Source organism: Protopterus annectens, chromosome 2.part1 (assembly GCF_019279795.1).
Source record: "Protopterus annectens isolate FY-2018-M chromosome 2.part1, PAN1.0, whole genome shotgun sequence".
In the NCBI taxonomy this organism is placed as follows: Eukaryota; Metazoa; Chordata; order Ceratodontiformes; family Protopteridae; genus Protopterus; species Protopterus annectens.
The window spans coordinates 1,059,615,712-1,059,636,250 of record NC_056729.1 but is presented as its reverse complement, the minus strand read 5'-3'; the positions used below and the strand labels follow the sequence as shown (position 1 = coordinate 1,059,636,250).

Here is a 20,539-nt window from a genome sequence, read left to right as displayed (position 1 = left end):
TAAAAGGTTTAATTTGCCTTGCTCTTTTGAAAAAAAAAAAAAAAAAAAGTTTGATTTGCCTCATGAGCTGTTGCTTTCCAAAATACTGCATCCTACCATTATTTCACATTTTAGTGGTCAGCTGTAAACAAAGCCCTCCGAACATCAAGATAAAAAAGTAGTTTAGCATAAACAGCTAAGGGTATGAGCAGCTAACAAGCTTCATCCGGTGGTCTTTTGTTTGATTCCTCTACTCTCCAGCTGTAAATGAAGTGAGCCTTAACCATTCATTTAAACAGAGAGTGTTGAGTGAGCCTACCAAATTAAAAATTGAATAAAAACTTTAAAATGGCTTGGAAAGCACAAGTATTTCATTAAAGTGGCTAAAGCGTGTGCCTTTCAATAGCACACCAGTGTCAGTGTTGCAGAGTCTATCTGTCTAACAGAAACAATGCAGTGATGCTGCGATCTTGGCACAGATTACAATTTTAATTAGATAAATTCAGTCTTCATTGAATAAACGTTAATCTAAAAAAATGGTGTTGCATAACAGAAAAGACCTGATATGCTAAGTTTACTTGTTCAACCTATACTTTGTTATGGAAACACCATTAAGAATGATTATTGTCTTCTTTGAGTATTCCACATTAAAAAGTGGAGTCTTGTTCATAGGTGCACAGGTATATGCCAGGCTAAAAACCACCAGGGCCTGCAGTTAAAATCAATACTCTCACAGCTAAAAATGTTTGAGGCATGTGAAACTTGATTTTATGCTTCAGAATACATTCCTAATCTTTAAGAATGATTGAAGTATTGCTTAATAGATTGTTTGAAAATAAGATATTTTCACTCATGTAGGATGACTACACTGTGAATATAGCTCCTCAGTGGTGTCTCTAAAACTACTTCTTAGAATTAATTGGACTAGAACTTTAAGCATTATTTACTAGAATATAACATTATTATTTAGTGCTACAAGTTTAGATAAAATCCATTGACATTTTAATTTAATACATAGTAATACATTAAAGACAATAAAATAACACCTAAGACTGTTAATTTCGATAGCAGAACTTTCTCATAAGATGTTAATGTTTGATTTATCATAAACTATTAAGCCCATTGCTTTACAATCAATGCAGGATCCTATTCTTGAATGTGAAAACACTTTCATAGATTCATAGATTCATAGATTAGTACTAGGCTAACTGCCCTTGTGAGCCATTTTTAAGCCTAGCCAATTATCCCCTGTGAGATTCAAACCCTGTACCTTGTGTTTGTAAGGCAAACACCTTAACCCTTAGGCCACCCTCCCAACCCTTCGCTGAGTTTTCAGATTTTTTCAAGAAGCTTATGAAATATTTGTCTTCTCATATCAAAAACTAACTTCAAGAGTTTAGGAGTGAAAAACTGTTAAATGAATCTATGCTTTATTTTTCTTTACCTGCCCACTTTTTATCACGTATATAAAACGGGAGCATGAAAAGTACACTAACACACAAAAGTAACTTCGATATGTAAACAAACCCACTGTAATCAACTCTCAAAGGAGCTGATAGAAACTGAGAAACAGGAGATTTATAAGTAAAGTATATACATAAATTTATTTATTTTAATTTTAATTCTGGCTAGGCTTATAAATGCCCTAGGGCAGATAGCCTAGTATGAACCTATACACCTATGAACTTCCTTTTTCCTTGGAACTGCAAAGGGGGGAGTATCACACCAGACAAAGCATAGACTTAACTGATAAGCACATTAAACAGCACAACCTTTGTTTTCATAATGTGAAGGATTGGTCAGGTTTTCTCTTGCTAAAAAATAAATCTTACAACAATACTGAAAAAAAGACTGATATGTTAGACAACAACTGCCCAGGCTTAGAAACAGACTTCCAACAAAGTTGACATATTGCAAGAGTGCTTAGAAATACTTATCAGTAATAACTGCAGGCAAACTTGTTGAAGGCCAGTGACTCACAAATTTAATAATACGACTTATGAAGCTGCTCAACACTTTGATTTGCTTTAGTTTAAAACACCAAATTTACTTTTAAGAGGTCTCTTTCATACCTTCTCAAGAAAAATTGTTCGGGTAAGTTCAAGGTGGGCAGCCCCAGCTTTTCCATTCTGAGTTCTTGAAGTCCTTGTAGGTGTGTCTGGATAGTTGCAGCATATGGGAAATCTTTTTTCTTCATCTGAAGCCAGTTATTTGCTGCCTAAAAATGCAGAAGATATACATCGTGATAATCCAGTACACATATTCCTGTGTAGCATTTTACAACAGCATTAAAGACTCTTTAGTCAGTATCATTAGCAAATAAGTTCTGTTTATGTATTACGTTTTTTTATAACTCGTGCTACTTAAGATTTTTCTAGTCACTGCTTAGTAGCCTTTTATTACCACAGATGAAAACTACATATGAATAAGTAATGTTTATGTATCTATCAAAGAATATGTATCAGAGAACATCACTAATATTTACGTACATCAAGAAATGCAACATTCTGACATTACTGACAGAAAAATCAGAAAGACTGCATTTTGACCCCTTAGTATTTTAAAGGAAATTTCAATTTAAAATAGAATTTAAATGCTAATACTGAATCTTCTGATTATATAATGAAGCATGATACATAGCTTGTTGTTTTAACCTCTCCAGATTTTAGGGTAGCAATACTTTACATTCTTACATGCATCCAAGCAACTCATAAGTGGCTATTATTAAAATCCCTGTGTATGTAAGGAATCATTAACAGATCTCCATTTTAATTTAAACTAGTGCATAACTTGAGTCAAAAGTTATAATGTTATCCATATTAACAGGTAGGCAAAAAAATCAGAGAGTATCAGTACTGAGAAACTTTTATATTTAAATGCATAATTACAGAAATGCAGTGAAATAATGCAATGCACTTTCACTAAAAATCTTACTTTTTGGACAACAGATTTTTCATCAGGCAAAGTAGTTAAGATTAAAATTGGCAACAGTTATATGGCAATGAAAAGCACTTTACTAAACAAAGCATCTACAGGATCACATCCAGTTTCTTCTTTAGTTATAGTTAATTCATTCCTCAAACCCACTGCAATTTTTCATTCCTTACCTGGACATTTTTCTTGAGATGCATTTTTTTTAATTTTTTTAACTATGTATTAACTGCCAAAATGTATACCTCTCCTCCACTATTACCAAGAAACTTTTCATTTTGGTCCCCTTTCTAACCTGATCATCAGCATGCTTTAGTTCATAGGTCCATATAATAGGGTAACAAATACCATGGCCTTTATAAGCCTAGCCATGTATGCAACCCAATGCAATTGTGTCTCTATGCACTATGGGCTTTTATTAGGAGTGGGTATGTAGGATGTTTCTAGAGCTTATGCAGGGACTATGTTAGTTTGGGCATTACTGTCTGCATCTGTCTATCAGAGACATGAGGGCTAGACTTGAGGTAAATTTCTGATTTCCCATCCATTAGGATTAGGGATGGACTCTGCATCACATGGATAGGGAGCCTGTTTCAGAGCAAAGGGATCCTCTGAAAGATATATCTGCCTCAAAAACATGTCTTATTAATGGCACAAGCAACATTTAAATCCTTAGATCTAGTGGTTTTGATGCTGTTCATTTTGCAGATGTGCAAAAGATCTGTCAGAGCTGGATCTGAGGATGCCTTGTATGCCAGGCATAGATCTTCTCTTAGCAACCTGTAGGAGACTGAGTATAGAGAGGACATTAAGGTGATCCATACAGGACAACATATTTATACCCTGGATTCTCCTGTTAAGTAATCTTTGCAGGTGCCCAAACTGTTGCATCTGTCTGGTCAGGTACATGCTGAAGGCAACATTATACTCAATGACAGGTCTGATAAGGGCGAAATAAAGGAACACTGTGACTTCCTCAGACCCAGACATCATGCCCTTACTTATAAGCTGAACAACATAGACTGATTTTCTTACTACTTTGGGTACATGTTGTTCAAAGCCCAGATTATTGCTTGCATATGTTCCCAGTGCCCTGGCTATTGAGTCAACTCTTAGGGTATTGCATCGATGGAGTAATTAGCCTGGGTGGCAGGTTTCCCAAAAGGCACTATAATGACTCTATTGGCATTGAGTTTTAATCTGTAATTTTGGCACCAGTCATTTGTCTGTGTTAGACCCTCTTGTCAAATGTTTGTGTCACAGGGGGGAATCTATGATAGCTCCCAATTTGCAGTCAGTTTTAGTGCTCAGATGGCCCTTTCTTTCCTCAGTGTCCGTGAATGAAATTAGCCATATTTTTGCCCTTGCCTTCTGTCGTGAATTATAAAAGCAGCAGGATATATATATATATATATATATATATATATATATATATATATATATATATAGGATTGATATTATATATTGGAAGCTTCAAAATTTCGAACCTCATATGTTCGACAACATATGAGCAAAACTTGAATCTTCGAATATATAATAAAAATGTAAAGAAAAAACACGTACCTTAACACTCTGAGCAGGGGGGGGCAAGCCCCCCTGCACCCCCCACTCACCTCCCTACTTAAATATACCAACTCCAAGACCACACTTCAGTGCAGAAAAGGGAAATTTTCCCATTCTGTGCATATGTAGACGTTGCCTTTTACCTTCCAACTTTTCAAAGTTCGATCATATGGTGTCGACCATATGACATTTGAACTTTGAAACGTTCAATAATTTAATAGGGACCATACACACACACACACACACACACACACACACACACACACATATATATATATATATATATATATATATATATATATATATATATATATATATATACACCACCCTTCCCTTTGGATGGGAAAGCTGATATTTGCTTCTTACTCCCATTCTTCCGCAGCCAAATACTGCAGCTCATAGGACCACCAACTGAAGTCAGGCCACGAGTGCTGCAGCTCCATCCCACTATGCCACAGATGTGGCAAAGCCATTACTGAGTTTGTGCTATCAACAAAAAGAAAAAAACCCTACTTTCCAGGCCATTTGCAATGTCACTTACAATAACATTAAAGAGGACTTGTCACACGTATAATTCAGTGTCACAAATGAGATGCAAATACCTTTGAATTTTGTTTGCTTAATACCCCCTCCTTAAGAAAAAGAGAGGAAAGAATGTGAAATATGCTCTTAGCCAGTCAGACGCAAGGTTTATATTTAGATTCAAAAATTTATTTCCAATAGATCTGCATTCTGACTTTGATTCAAAATTTAATTATTGAATGAAATAGTACTTCTTTAATTGTAATCATTATATACAATGTTTGGGCATGTTTGGAGTGATACTATTTTATTGCAGTTTTTTGCACTTTAATAAACTCTGTATAATTTTGTATTTGAAATAGGTATCTTACTCTATTGTTAATTTTGTTCATTTATCTAATTATTTTGATCACATTCTTATTGGTCTATTATGTTGTTAAAATTAGTTCAGTGCATTCATTTACATTTATCTCTGCATAAGGCATGAAGCCAAAGTATCACATGCAGTACTACTGTTTATTAATAGTACTATATGTTGGTGATTTTTATGGCAATTTAAGTATGTGTAAGTCATACCTGGAGAATGCCACCTTATTTGCAAATATGTAAAAAAATAGACTAATTTACGGAATGTTAACACTAATTTTGTCAAAATATTGATAGTTATATGCAGAGTGGCATATGTGGACAAATTATTTAAAAAGTGTCTCAGTTTGGCAAGGCTTGACAGCTTGCAAAATAATATAATGTACAAATAGTTTCATATTTCTACAATTCAGCAGAGGCAGAAAATCAGTCGTGTACTCTATTGACATCAATGCCATGTTAACAGTAACCACAAATTATTGCTAAATTATGTGGTGTTGTGCTACAGACATGGCTGTATGTATTAATAGAAATTCTTGTGTTCTTACCACTACTGACTGTGATGCAATATGCCGGAGTGTCATATCGGTTGAGGCAACCTTCTGATCTAGGATGTTGTCAGCATATTTCTGTAGAGCCTTAGAATATTCTGAGATATCTGGCACATCAACATTTTTGAGGAGATTTTCAGCATCGGAAGTGAGTTTTTTGATGTTGGTTTGAGCATCCTGATTCCAACTCAGAACAATGTTCTTGCCATCTAAAATTTTGCACAATTCAACAATAAAATATGTTGTACATTAACCTCACTGGATATACAGGTGCACATTTCAACAAAAAAAGAAAAGCGCTTTGCTAGCCCACAAAAGTCTTTTCTGGGTCCACCAAAGAGCAAAGTCTGATTAAATGACTTGCTCAGAGAATTATCTTTCATGAATGTGAACCAAATTTGTTTTCCCTACCAAAGAGATTAATTAATGACCTGTTGCAAATTCATTGTTGAAGGTGATTTTTTTAAATACATATTCTCTTGACAGACAGCAGCTATGCTATTTCTAAATAAGAGTTATTTATATTAAAACAGCATTTGTGTTATATACTATAAAATAAAAATATAAATTTACAGCAATAAATAATGTGTACTGCAATGGAACATAATACATTTCTGTAAAATAAATAAGTCAGCAAACTGTATGCCTATTTAGACATCTGTCTTCTCAGTTTTAGGTATAAGCATTGTAGGAAATTTATCTGACAAAATTACAATTACTGTACCATATCTGAGGATATATTGCTGGGTAGCCTTGGACTGATAGACCAGATATGATGTATCGAACTGAATGGACATTGCCTTGTTGTCAGAGCGAACCAGTGTTTCAGCCTTTGCTTCGATGTTCAGATTTGGAACTGAAAACATTCCATGAAGCAATGTTTCCCCTTTTTTGAGGTTCCTGTAATCAAGAAAGATTACAGATATTAGCTTATATAAAACAGCAGCACTACTTAACCATAAGTACTTTGGTGTTTCTCAGAACTTAGATGAACATGAGTATACTTGTGTTATTTATGTAAAACTATATTTTGCTTGCTTCATAACCATAGTTGTAAGGTAAAACTAGTTTTGTGAAAGCATAAAGACTAAAAGATACAACAGTACATAAATTAAATGTTAATGCATGCAGGAAAGGGGCATACAAAAAAACAGATTTTGATGTCAAACTGCCAAAAGACTGGACTGTTAGGATAATTACCTTGCACGTCCTAGAAGAATAAGTTCAGGTATGTTTCTGCTCGTGACATTAGCACTTATCATATATTCAGTCTTCTTCAAGGTGGAATCGTCATTAATTCCAAATCTTATTCCATAATCAACATCAAGCTTTGGTACCTGAAGATCACCAGTTATAGCTAGTCGATTTCTGTTACTTGAAAGTTTAATGGTAGCACTTGCATCTGCAACACCTGTAAACATTAATAATCACAATTTTTAAATAAATGTGTTTATTCAGTTTATTTAAATGTCCAGTGAGTTTAGCACTGAAACATACAGTTGTATGACAGATAAAACCTCATCACCCATTTAGCCTGACCACTATTTATCTGATAGTCAGCATGTCCCCATCTATATTTGTCCAACCAAAGTACGTGTCACGATGGCTGTAAGTCCATTTAGTTCACCCTTCAGTTATCTCACTGTTTTTACAGTTTTGACACTTCTACTTCTTCAGGAAGTTCACTTCAATTATTCATTATGCATGTTGTAAATTAATACTTCCTTGACTATCTACAACACCCATTTAGACTATGTGGATTCCCTTGAAAGACTTTAAAGACCATTTCATATCCCTTGTCTCCTCTCCTCAAGCCTATACTGTCAGAGATCTAGTAGTTTTCCTTTGTATGCCATAGAATGAAAACAGTAAAAATGACAAACTTTTTATTCCAGGCCTCTGCAGCATCACTAATAAAGACAGTGACCAGGTCATGCATTGGTAATAACACATATTATAACCACTGCTTGCTGTCTTTTCATCTGAGCAAACTATGTTTACCATAATTCTGTTTTTTTTACTGCCTACCCAATTTTTACTCTATGACACCATCTTAAGACCAACTTCTAGAATAATCTGCCATTAATGTTTTGTTTGATATCATGTCACATGCCTTACTCGTGTCTAAGTAGGCAACATTCATAACCTACTTCCTGATCTGATTTTGAGTTACTCAGTCAAAGAACATTATTAGACTTCTGAACCAATTCTAGTAGAAAAAATAATAAAGAGACTTAAACTTAAAATCAGCAAAGCAATTTCTTCCAGACTTTATTCACATCACAGTATTTTGACAAGGTCTTCTTGTTGTAACCTACTTATCTTTGTGTCCTGTGTAGCACATACATATGGGCATTTCAAAATTCTTTCATACTAGGTTTAAGCACTCTAAACTTGAAGTTGAGGAGTAGATAATTCCATTATTTACCCTGCAAAGGATGGCAAACTGCAATAGGCAGTAGTTTTAAACTTAGTTTCCCTTTCATTCCTGCAAAGGTGATACATATCTACCCTCTTCCATTCAGAAACGTCAATTTTCTGCTGTGATTTATTTAAAAATATTAGTTTCTCTAAAAACTGTCAAATCCCATGAGGTTCAATTACATGGTGCACCTTTTAAATACATTCAAGATACTTTGCTCTTTCATCTTGGGATGAACAGCTGTTTTTTTTCCCAGATATTTGGACATTTCACCTACTGGAATCTAAGGAAGTATGTGTAACTGCAGATGAACCCTTAATAACTTATGTTTTGGTCTTGATAGATGTTTTGTAGTACTCTAGCCTGCCAGGATAGCCAGCAGCCTTAGCTCTCCACCCCCCCCCCGATACACACTAGCTGCACTCTTTTTCCAAGTATTGCCCCAAGGATATTCTAAGTGGCACAAGACCTTAGACTCCTCTGCAAATTTTTATGTTTCTATCTTAACTCTAACCTCTCCCCTTTCACTGTATCTCCTAACTCTTCTAGCCCACTCTAGCTATAACACCTCATTTTCTAATCTCTCCCTCTAGCTTTTCATACCTCACTCCTGCCCAACACCTCAGGTCCTTCTCCCTTCCTACTTACCCCTCTGTAAACCTTCTTTCACTGATTGACTCCGGAACCCCTCTGGACCTCTTTGGTTCTTCCCGCTCCGTTCGCCCTGCGGGCTCACTCCGCTCCCCTACCCTACCCCCAAATCCCACCCACCCCAGTGCATCTAGCTTTATTCCCCCATAGCCACACCCTCTGAAACTCATATCCAATTAAACAATTATTACCAATACCTACCCCTCCCTATCCCCACCCACGTTAACCTCTAATTATCTACCTCACCTATACCACTTAACCATTGGATTCCTTCTCACCCACTCCAATCCCAACTCTATCTTCCACTACCAACTTTATACTTTTATACTTAACTACTCCTACATTAACTTATCTCTCTTGCTTTTATATATATCTTATCTACCACATAACCACTCTACATATCTCACAATCTAACACATTACTTCTACCCAGATACATCCAGTTAATATTTATATAGTATCCACTATATTCAATACTCCGCTACTCTAATTCCACTGTTCTATTAACTCCTCCTCATTATGCTCTCTAAACACCCCTTCACCTTCCTTTCACTATTACTACTATTCTCTTTATCCTCTTTATACCATCTCTCCCAACCCACAATTTCCACCCACTCCCAACCCTTTCATATAACTAATCCTCACAACACTTCTTTCTCACCCTCATATTCTTATTTCCCCCCATTTATATTCCTCAGAAAACCTCCTTCTCTTTCGACACAAACTTATCTCCTATCATGCTAACTTTTCCACCATGACTGTTAGCAAACCCTTCCAATTCACAAAACAACCCAATCTCATCTCCTTGCTAACTACCCACATAAACTATTACATACTACACCTGACAAGCGCTCTCATATCTGGAGACATCCATCCTAACCCAGGCCCCACCACTACTACTGCCATAAATAAATCCCTATTATTCACTTCCTTAAACTCTCAAAGTGTAGTAAACAAAGTCCCAAACCTACATGCATGGCTCATACACAATAAACCTGACATCCTCACTATTTCAGAAACCTGGCTAAAACCACACATTAGAGACTCTGAAATAGTTCCTCCTAACTACTCCATCATACGAAAAGACAGACCTCACAAGAAAGGTGGAGGAGTAGCCCTCCTAGACACTTCCTCCCTAGTAGTTACCCCATACAACAAACCTACTCCACACTTTAACAATGCCGAACTTCTCCTTACCATGCTACAAATCAATAATCATAAACATATATGTATAGCTTCCCTTTACATCCCCCCAGGGGATAATATCTCCACACTTGAACTCATCCTTTCCTGGCTATCCAGTAACATTAGTAATGAAACCATAATCCTAGGAGATGTTAATATTAACTGGGCCCTTATACAGTCTCCTACAAACCCCACTAACATCAACCTCTACAATTTCTCACAACTGATCACTTTGGTAACCCACCCTGCCAAAAACCCCTCCAATGGGAGTATATTGGATTGGATTCTAGTCCCCCACCCTCACTACTTCAACAACAGTGGCACTCTTCCCGACCCACTTGGTGACCACTTACCCACCTTTACCCACTGGCTTACCACTATCCTTCAGCAGACTCATAACCACATTACAATCCGTGACCATAAAAACTTCGACCCATTAATCTTTTCAAACTCACTACAAGCAATTAATTGGAACTGTCTAAAAACACTATCTCTTGACGATGCAGTCTCATACTTCAACTCAACTTTCTTAAAATTACTTGACTCCCAAGCTCCTTTACGGACTAAAAGAATAAAAACTAAATCAGCCCCATGGCTCTCCAAAACTACTCTTGCTATCATGAGACAAAGAGACAAAGTCTGGGGACGCTACCAAAAACACAAGACAGCACCACTCCTTAACGAATATAAAATGCTCCGAAACAAAGTAAAGAAACTCATTACTTCTGATCATCAAAACTATTTCTCTACACTCCAAAACCAAAATAAAAACAACCCTCAGAAATTTTGGAAAGGGATCTCTACTCTCCTCCACCCCAGTAAACCAGATACTCCTACCCCAGACCCAAATGCTCCAGAACATGAATTAGCCACCCAATTTAATTCTTTCTTTATTTATCTAATACCCCCTCATCCACCCCCACTATCTCTACTTCTACACCCTACTCCTCACCCACTAACTCCTCTACCCCCTCTTTTACACAAACTCTATCATCATTTCCACCTCCCCAAAATTTCCCCCCTCCTGACTGCCCCCTCTTCTCATTAAATCCAATACCAACATCAACTATTAAGAAACTCCTTCAGAAATTGAAACCATGTACCAATGCTCCTGATAATATCCCCTCTTACTTTCTCAGTATAGCTGCTGAAACTCTTGCCTACCCCATTAGCATTTTAATTAACCGCTCACTACAAGAATACACAGTTTCCCAAATCTGAAAACAAGCCTTTATTATACCTCTACATAAAGGCGGTAACAATAATAACATTACTAATTTCCGCCCCATAGCCATCCTGTCCCCCATTTCTAAACTCTTAGAAAAATGTGTCCAACTTCAGCTCCTTCCCCACCTCCTAGACAACCATCTTATAACTCCCACACAGCACGGTTTCAGACCCAATCATAGCACCATGACAGCCCTCCTCTCCTTCCTTGAGGTTGTAAATAAAGCCCGTGACTCTGGACAAATTGTTTCCACCTTACTTCTTGACCTCTCCAAAGCCTTCGATACTATCTCACATAGCCTGCTCTTAAACAAACTCTCCAAACTTCACCTATCTTCCTCCCCTTTGAACTGGTTCTCTAGCTACCTATCTAATAGAAGTCAAGCTGTAAAATGGAAAAAAGCTACCTCCTCTTTCCTTAGTACCCCTACAGGAGTTTCCCAAGGCTCCATACTGGGTCCTCTTCTCTTCAATATCTTTATAAATGACTTCCACAAATCAATCCCTTTCTCTAGCATCATCCAATATGCAGATGATTCAACTATTATCTGTTCCGTCTCTTCTATCACTACACTACAAAAACTTACTCAAGATGCTTTCTCTTCCACAGAGCAATGGATGCTATGTAATCATCTAGCTCTCAATGCTACTAAGACCAAACTAATGTTATTTACCCCTTCTAAAGTCATCCCTCCCGACATGGGTACATTCTCAATTACTACTCAACACAACTCACCTCTTGAAATTGTGTCAGAAACCAAACTACTTGGGGTCCAAATCGATAACCTACTTAAATTTAACTCCCACCTGCAAATAAACATCAAAAAAACACACCAAAAACTTGGCATGCTTTATAGACAGAATGCCTACCTCACATCTGCCACTAAAATCACTCTCTCAACCTCCTTCCTAATCCCATCCCTTCTATATGGTGCCCCACTACTAACTAATCTTCAGTCCTTGTTAAAAAAACAACTTACTTCCTGCTATAACAAAATTGCAAAATTCGCCACCAGCCAAAAGTCCTCCACCCACCACTGTTTCTCCCTCCATAACCTAAAATGGCTAGAACTTCCCAATCAACTAACTTACACTCAACTAACTCTAGCCCATAAGCTTATTCTCAACCCTTCCCTCTGTCCCTCTCTTTCCTCTGCCTTTAAAATACACCTACCTAAAAGAGTTCTAAGGTCAAATAATCAAAATCTACTCGAAGTACACAAACCAACTCATCCCCCAGGCAAAAACCTTCTTTCCTTCAGCCTCGCTCGCCTGTGGAACTCCCTACCTCCACTCATCCGCACCACCTCTAACCACTCTGCCTTCAAAAAGTCTCTCCACCTTCATCTAGCATCACGGTGGGAATGCTCTTGTTCCCACCCCACATAACTAACTCTACTCTACTCCTGTAGCTATGATATTTGTTCTCTAATCAGTATTAATGTTTTACATTTATTCTATTACTTGTAGGTTTCTTCTTATTGTATTAACTGTTATGACTGCTTTTCTAAATGTGATTAGTTCTACTTTTTCTGTATACATAATATTAATAACTCTCTGTACTAAAATTGTTACTGTTAAATGTTGAAAATACCTTCTGTTGGAGCTTTTCTCCCCAGGACTCCATTGAAAACGGGTTCTTTATGGCCCAATGGACTATCATGGTAAACCAACGGCAATAAATAAATAAATAAATAAATAAATATCCTCCATTATCCCTTGTGAATAATGAACCAAAACATTAATTTAGCAGTCCTGTTCTTTCTGTATTTTACTGCCTATATTTCCTATCCTTCCTTTATATTTTTTAGATAATTACATGTCATTTTTTTTCTTGACTGCTCAAGCTTTTCCTTGGGAATCTTGACAAATTTTCTTTTTCAATATGTCCTACACATTTTTTCTTTTTTTTTCATTTATATATTTCCCTCTCTTCCAACATACATGGCTCCTCTAACTTTCTTAAATCTAAATGGGTTTTCTTCACCTTTGAAACTGCCTTCTTTCTGATAGATTTTCCATCTTTTACCTTTGTAGATCAATTTCCTATATATGTTGGTTACATCTCTGATGGCAATTGTAATGTGACTTCTTTGTTCTGTCAGGCCTCTTTCTTAGATTATTTCAGAAGCACTGAAACATTTTTGATCAGGTTTGCCCTTTTGAAATCTAGAGCCTTAAGTTCTGACTGGATTGTATTTTAACATTAAGCTGATGATGAACCATATTAATTTTTTATCATTAAGTCTCTAATGGTGCATTTTAATAAGCACACTTCACTTTTTTCATTATTATGTTATAATAAAAGGTTATATGCTGCTCATAAATTTTCATAATAATATTTATTTCAGTGCATGTTTGTTAAATAAGAAATCCTACCTTCAGCCTGAACAGTTAGTTTCAGTGTATCAATCATTTCATTTCCAACTTTCTGTGGCTCATAGCTTAAAGTTGCAGAATATTCTTTTACTTCTCCTGTGGGCTGCAGCTCAAGGTCAAAGCTAAAAAAAGAAAAATAAACAAAATTAGGCCATTTTTACAAATGACTTCTTTAAAACGAAAATGGGAAAACACACCCAGTAATCAGAAATGTTTAACTAGCAAACCAAAGATAAAGCCACTGAAAAATGTGTGTTGTTCCCTGAAGAGTGCAATGTTTTATTTTATTGTGATTTCTTTGATTAAATTGTGACTCCTTCTCAACAATCTCACACTACAGTGGGAAAAAAATCACAAAAAGCTCATGGTGTGCAATTATACTGAGACTGTACCTTGATTCTCCAGTAAGAGGATAGTAGGGAGCTTCATTTGTAGAACTTGCATTAGAGTACTGAATAATGGTACAATAATTTAATCCAGTGAAAAAAGGCCTGCAGCTTGTCCAAGACTGTCTGTTCTCAATTAGAGGAGGAATAACTTCACTCTTTGTTGTAGACAGCAGGCTTAGCTTGTTGCTGTAAAGAAAATAGCAAAGAGCATTGTTAAAATGTATTTGACTAATTTTGAAATGTAGTAGCATTAGTGCTAATGGTTATCATTTAATCTTTACTATGAACTGCATTTTAATCATCATGGGATCTGTCATTAATGGATTTAATGAGCTGTGTGCCATATGCACGCTCTGTTCCTCATTGTTCAGCATACTTTTTCCCTATTGCACAACGTTCATTGCACTGTACAGTAGTTAGAATGGGGATCCTATTACGTTATCGAAAGATAACGTAATCAAACACTCAGAACATCAAAACGGATGCATTTCGAAAATTGCATTGTGGGATCGCAGTACAGTGAAGATTGGGATATTTGCACTTTCCTCACTGTAGTGCGATCTCGGTGTTGGAATATATATTTAGCAGGGGGTGAGGGGTTGTGCAGCCCCCCACAATAAAAGTTTCAGTATGTGGCCATTTCAAAATTCTGAGCATTCGATTACATTATCTTTCGATAAAATAATATGAACCCAGTAAAATGTAATGGTTCATATCAAAACATGAGCGATATGAATGGTTCTGCTATGTCCGAAACTTAAGTTTAAATGTATGGAAGCAGACATACTGTTGAAAAATTCAAATAGTTTACTGATTCCATTTGCTTTACTTTAGGACTTTATACTTTAGTAAGACTGACTTTCATAGTTAAACACTAACTTATACGCCTCAAGGGAAACTCTGCGTTACTAGATCACAGACATTTATGTTAGCAATATATTAATTAGAAATAATAATTAAATATTTATACAAGAACAACATTTCAGCACGTCAATAGAAACTTTATATAAAAAAAGTAATGACTGCACCTTAAACTGAAGAGTTTTGTTGGACTTGTTGGGGATGGAATGCTGATTTTCAGTGAGCCATCCTTTAATGCAGCAACCACTTTTACTCCAGATTCATGGTACAGATTTGTATTCATCTCAACTCCATTTTGCGTAAATTCAGGAATAAGAATTCCCATATGTGTTGCAAAGTCCACTGACACAGAAGGATTCAAAGAAATTTCTCCCAGCATCTACCAAATTGGGGATTTGGAAACAATGCATATTAGTTGACCTATTTTAAATATGAGCATAGAGTACTAGCTTTCATTATTGTATTTTCAGATATTATGCTTTATAGTTTGGCTTCTTTTATAGATATGAAAAAATAAATATAGTATCATTAAAGTAGTATATAAAAATAATGGAAGCATATTATAGATAACAGATAACTATAATCTTTGGAACAAAAATATAAAAGCTTTGCTTTTTTTATTAAAAAGAAGAGTCTTGGAATTTTTTAAGCTAAACCTTACATTATTTGTCTGCATATTTAATCCAATTTTGGCTCCAGGAGTCAATGTTCCAGACAAGGAGAATTTAAGCTGCAGTCCTGCACCAGTTGGAAGGGTAAATTCATTGTCCATGAAGATGTAATGAGCAAATAGGTCACTATCAATACCTTTCATTATATCTTGAAGAAGCTAGAGAAAGAAAGTTGATATATATATATATATTAGGGCATGAAGTCCATTTTACTGATCAAAACAGTATTCAAAGCATCAAAACTGTCACTTCACCAAAGTGATGCAAAAGAAGTTGCAGCAGAAACTTAGCAAAAAGAAAACAAATGCTAAACTTCCAGCAAAGTGAAAACTCAAGAGATAACCATACTTCACTATGCTGCTTCTTAACTTTTTTATTGATAAATTTATGTGTAAGAGTTTAGTTGCCTACCTGGCTCGGAATGTTCTTTAATCTTTCAACATTTCTCATAAAAAGTTCTGCAAAAAGCTTGAAGTCACTGAGTTTCATATATCCAAGCTCTGTTCCCAGAATTCGTAAGTAAGCTTTTGCTTCAGGGTTTTCACTGTTTTTAATGTTGTTCACCAGTTTCTGAACAAGTGGCATAATTTCTCTCATGAGCTCCTGTAAAATATATTATCAACATTCAGATGTGCTGGCTGTGGCTACACAGTGAGAACTCAGGGTTAATGGGAAATGTATTGTAAGACATAATACCTGCTTAGAGTCTTTGTTCTTTGGAAAGTCAAACCACTGGTGTAAGACATTGGAAACTGCTTCTGGAAGTTTCCCATCAGCCCAGTACAAAGTCTTTAGTACACTATTGGGAAACAATCCCTCTTGTCCAAACAGTGCTTCTAGGGTTGGCTCAAAGCCTTGCCCTTCGAGACCAAGCTGTATACAAAACACATTTTTTTTTAACCCAAAGGAATATTTCTAATTGTCTTATAATGAGAACAATAAAAGCTACTGTAGCAAAATTCTGAAATTCAGCTGGAATCCAATTAAAATTAAGCTACCTGTTTAAGCAAAAGCAAATATTTAGCAATCTCTCAGTGAAGATAACGTGGATATTGGTGTGTGTGTGTGTGTGTGTGTGTGTGTGTGTGTGTGTGTGTGTACATGTGTGTGTGCATGTGTGTGTATGTGTGTGTGTGCGTGCGCGCGTGTGTGTGTGTGTGTGTGTGTGTGTGTGTGTGTGTGCATGTGAGTACAGGAATATATATATATATATATATATATATATATATATATATATATATATATACATATATTTTTTTCATTTATTTGACATTTCATTTATTTTCTGTGATAGTATAACCCCGCAATATCCCATTTTAGATGAAGCTTGGGGAGAAAATCTCCAAAATTAAATCAATTTTACAGACAGGTAAAGCATCATATATACATAAGAAAACAATATTTACAGTAGTCACATACAAAGTATGTACACATGGCACAAATACAATCAATTGAATGCTGCAAGTTATACATGCTGTAAGTGGGGAAGAAAAGCCCCCATATATGGAAAAAGAAAATGCAATAATGAAGCTAGAACAAGAAAAATCGTGTCTGTTTAGTTAATACAATTTTGTTATTACGTCTTATGGAGGATGTAGGAAAGGAAATATTTTATAGGGAAAAGGGGTACCAATTAGTAAATCTTGAAAGGTGAGTGTTATTTGAAAGGCATGGGAGGTTTTGTAGAAAAGAATAGATAAGAGGAAGTTCGCTAAAAAGAAATTCTGAAGAATGATAAGTGAGATAGTAAGATGTGAGGAGAGGTTATTAAGAAGCTCCTGTGGAGAGTTAGGATGTATTTAAATACTGTAATCCTTATGCATTTGTAAGTTTGGCATATAAAATGAGTACTTTTGACTTTCATTGTGTGGGCTTTTGAGTCTAACCTGGGGATGCACAGGTGCATGTTTAAGTATCCATGAGATGTTATCTGAGTTGGCACTTAAATGCATTTATGTTGTTGAGTTGTCTCAAATGAGCTGGAAGGGAATTCCATTTATTCAACATGCAGTTTGAATACAGTGAATCACTTTCAGTGTTTGTTGCTGCAGCAATTCGGAACAAGGATCCTTTGGTGAAGTGTAAGTTTTTATTTGGATAGTATGGCTGAATCATATAGTTTAATGCTGGGTATTTCTACAGACTGTGAAGTAGCTTTTGTATTGTCAATAACTGAATGAGTTGGTGTATGTCAGTCCACATCAATGTAGCTGTTTTAGACTAAGGCAATGGTAAGTTCTGCAGTGATGATCTGTTGCAAATTTTGTGACTTTGTTGTAACATCACTCGTGTTTCTTTGAAAGACATGAATTTAGTTTAGCAAAGACTGTGGAGGCATAGAGGAGTATTGGAAGCAGGCAAGCTGTAGCTATGTGTTTTCTGGTCACATCCATGAAGAATGGTTTTACTTGTGCAGGGAGCCTATTTTGTTGTTGTTGTTGTTTTAGTGTAAGCAGTACAACAGGTTTCAGCTGACAACTTGATGGTATTAACCTTCTTCATACAATTACATATACACACACACACACACACACACACACACACACACACACACACACACACACACACACACACACACACACACACACACACACACACACACACACACACACACATTCTCATAGCTCTATGTCTGTAAAGACTTGTTTGTAAAAATCACCTGCTGAAAATATAGAACAAATATTAGTCATATTACCTCAAACATGTCAAAAGAGTAGCCAAAGATGCTCAGTGTTGTCTCCAGCATGGCTTCCCTTGGCATATACCCACTGGGATCAAAAATAAGGTTTCCTTCTACTGTGGCACTCAATGGATCAATAACTGGGAGCACAATGCCCTTTGAAAGTCGATAATTTCCTGAGAATTTTTTGAAGTCCATGAGGGATGGAACTTGAACTCCATTAAGAGCACTTTCTACTTTCTCTTTAAGTCTGCAAAGCATAAAAGATAAAATAATTTGCTGCATCATTTCAATATCTCAAAGTATACCTATTGGTTGATATTCTTAGCAATCCACATTTTTCCACTTCAATATCTGGAAAGATTTATAAGCAATTCATATAGCAAAGGGACTGACACATTCAGTAGAATGCATCAATGAAATAGTAGAGCCCTTACTTTCCCTCACTTTGGGTACTTCCTATTCCATAGTATTACTGAGTTCTTATTTCTCTTTTTCTTCCTTATCATCTTATTATCTCTTTACATGTCCATAGTTTACTAAATATTGTATATTCTTACTACCTGTCTGTGTCTATCACTAAACAGTCCCAACAATAGTTCTGTTCCTACCCACCTACCAGCTCACCTTCTCTGCTAACACTGCTATCATTTCTTTGTATACAATACAATGCGTCAGTGTTTTTCCTTTTATTTTTCCTAAAAGTTTGTATCATGTGGGCAGGCCTGAATACAGAACGCATTGATCAGTGTTTTACGCATGTTAATTAATGCAAAAATAAAATAAAATAAACAAATAACATGAATAAATAAATAAACAAATAAATAAATAAAAAGGAAACCAAATCAAACAGAATGAAAGACCTTGTAAGAAGTAAACTAAACTAGTAAGTTTAAGCTGCCATTGTGCAATGTTTTCTATACCAGGCCTAACATTTGGTTTTAGCTTTTGGGCTGTCTGATTTAACTTTGTAACTGTAATACATTTCTTAATATCTCACAGTCAGAACAGTGGCAGGTACTAATCAGTAAATAAAGAGCAAGTAAAGAAAACAAACAATTTCAACCGTTTTAAAGTGCCAGATTCCCTAGCACAGTGTGTTATGCACCCCCCCTTGATTATAGAGCCTCACCAGACCTAACAAAATCAGCAAAAAAAAAAGAAAAATATGTAATTGCATTCTCCCTACACTATTACAAGATGCCATTAATATAAGAATGCATTCAGTACAAAATTTGTGCTTCCTGTAGGAATATAAAATGTAAGCTGTATTTTTCAAAGCAATGAATTCATCTTACATTACTATATTCACATATAATTTCTTTAGCACAAAACTTTCTGAACAGGTAACAACATTATCATTTGTTGTGATTAGAGCAATACGCCAAAAAATGCAGAAGTGTTATCTGTGTACCTTACATAACAAACATACAGCTACTCCAGTTTTTAGTTTGTAAGGCTAGAGATATACTTCACTATTTCTCTGATGGCTGAATTCAGTGGACCAATTCAAAGAACCTGCCTAGGTTTGAATAATAATGCACTATGGACAATGGGGAAGTGATATCATTTTTTTTTTACCTAGTGTAGCAGCAACTATATCTCTCAATGTGTACATGTGTGCATGTATGGCACATGAGAGCAAGTGCCATGATGTGTGGATGTGTGTACTCATCTGTATGCATTCGTGTGTGTGTGTGTGTGTGTGGGTGCGTGTGTGTGTGTGTGTGTGTGTGTGTGTGTGTGTGGGTGCGTGTGTGTGTGTGTGTGTGTGTGTGTGTGTGTGTGTGTGCACGTGCGTTTGTGTGCATGTGTGCACGTGTGCGCGTGCTCATGTCTGTGTACCATACCTTTTAGCTGTCTAGATTTCCACCTCATATTTTTGGTCTTTTCCATTTTCTATATAACATTTGTGATTTTCAGGCAAATCCCTGAGGATTGAAGTCACTAAATAAGGACATACATTTGAGTTTCAGACTTTATATCCCTCAAAAATGCATGCTAATACATGTCCTGTTATTCTAGTAACTTTCTAGGTTTATAAGCGCGATATTTAAAAGTGTCCCTATTTTTAGGTATTTGGCCCCCCATTATTTTAATCTTTGCCAGATTTCTTCTGCTACACAGAGGTATGGGGTGTGTGTATGTGTGTGATTGCATGCC

General features: G+C 36.0%; 1 protein-coding gene across 1 annotated transcript in view; it reads right to left on the bottom strand.

Annotated features, from left to right (window-relative positions):
• The window catches only part of APOB (apolipoprotein B), a 71,990-nt gene that overhangs the window by 22,871 nt on the left and 28,580 nt on the right, over nt 1–20,539 (bottom strand). Inside the window, exons 14-24 of the mRNA XM_044062622.1 lie at nt 18,392–18,626; nt 16,393–16,569; nt 16,108–16,299; nt 15,687–15,854; nt 15,193–15,404; nt 14,168–14,350; nt 13,776–13,897; nt 7,113–7,323; nt 6,637–6,812; nt 5,910–6,121; nt 2,052–2,197 (exon numbers count right to left, since the gene is read on the bottom strand). Of these exons, the coding sequence (XP_043918557.1) occupies nt 2,052–2,197; nt 5,910–6,121; nt 6,637–6,812; nt 7,113–7,323; nt 13,776–13,897; nt 14,168–14,350; nt 15,193–15,404; nt 15,687–15,854; nt 16,108–16,299; nt 16,393–16,569; nt 18,392–18,626 (2,034 nt within the window). The remainder of the gene's footprint in view (nt 1–2,051; nt 2,198–5,909; nt 6,122–6,636; nt 6,813–7,112; nt 7,324–13,775; nt 13,898–14,167; nt 14,351–15,192; nt 15,405–15,686; nt 15,855–16,107; nt 16,300–16,392; nt 16,570–18,391; nt 18,627–20,539) is intronic.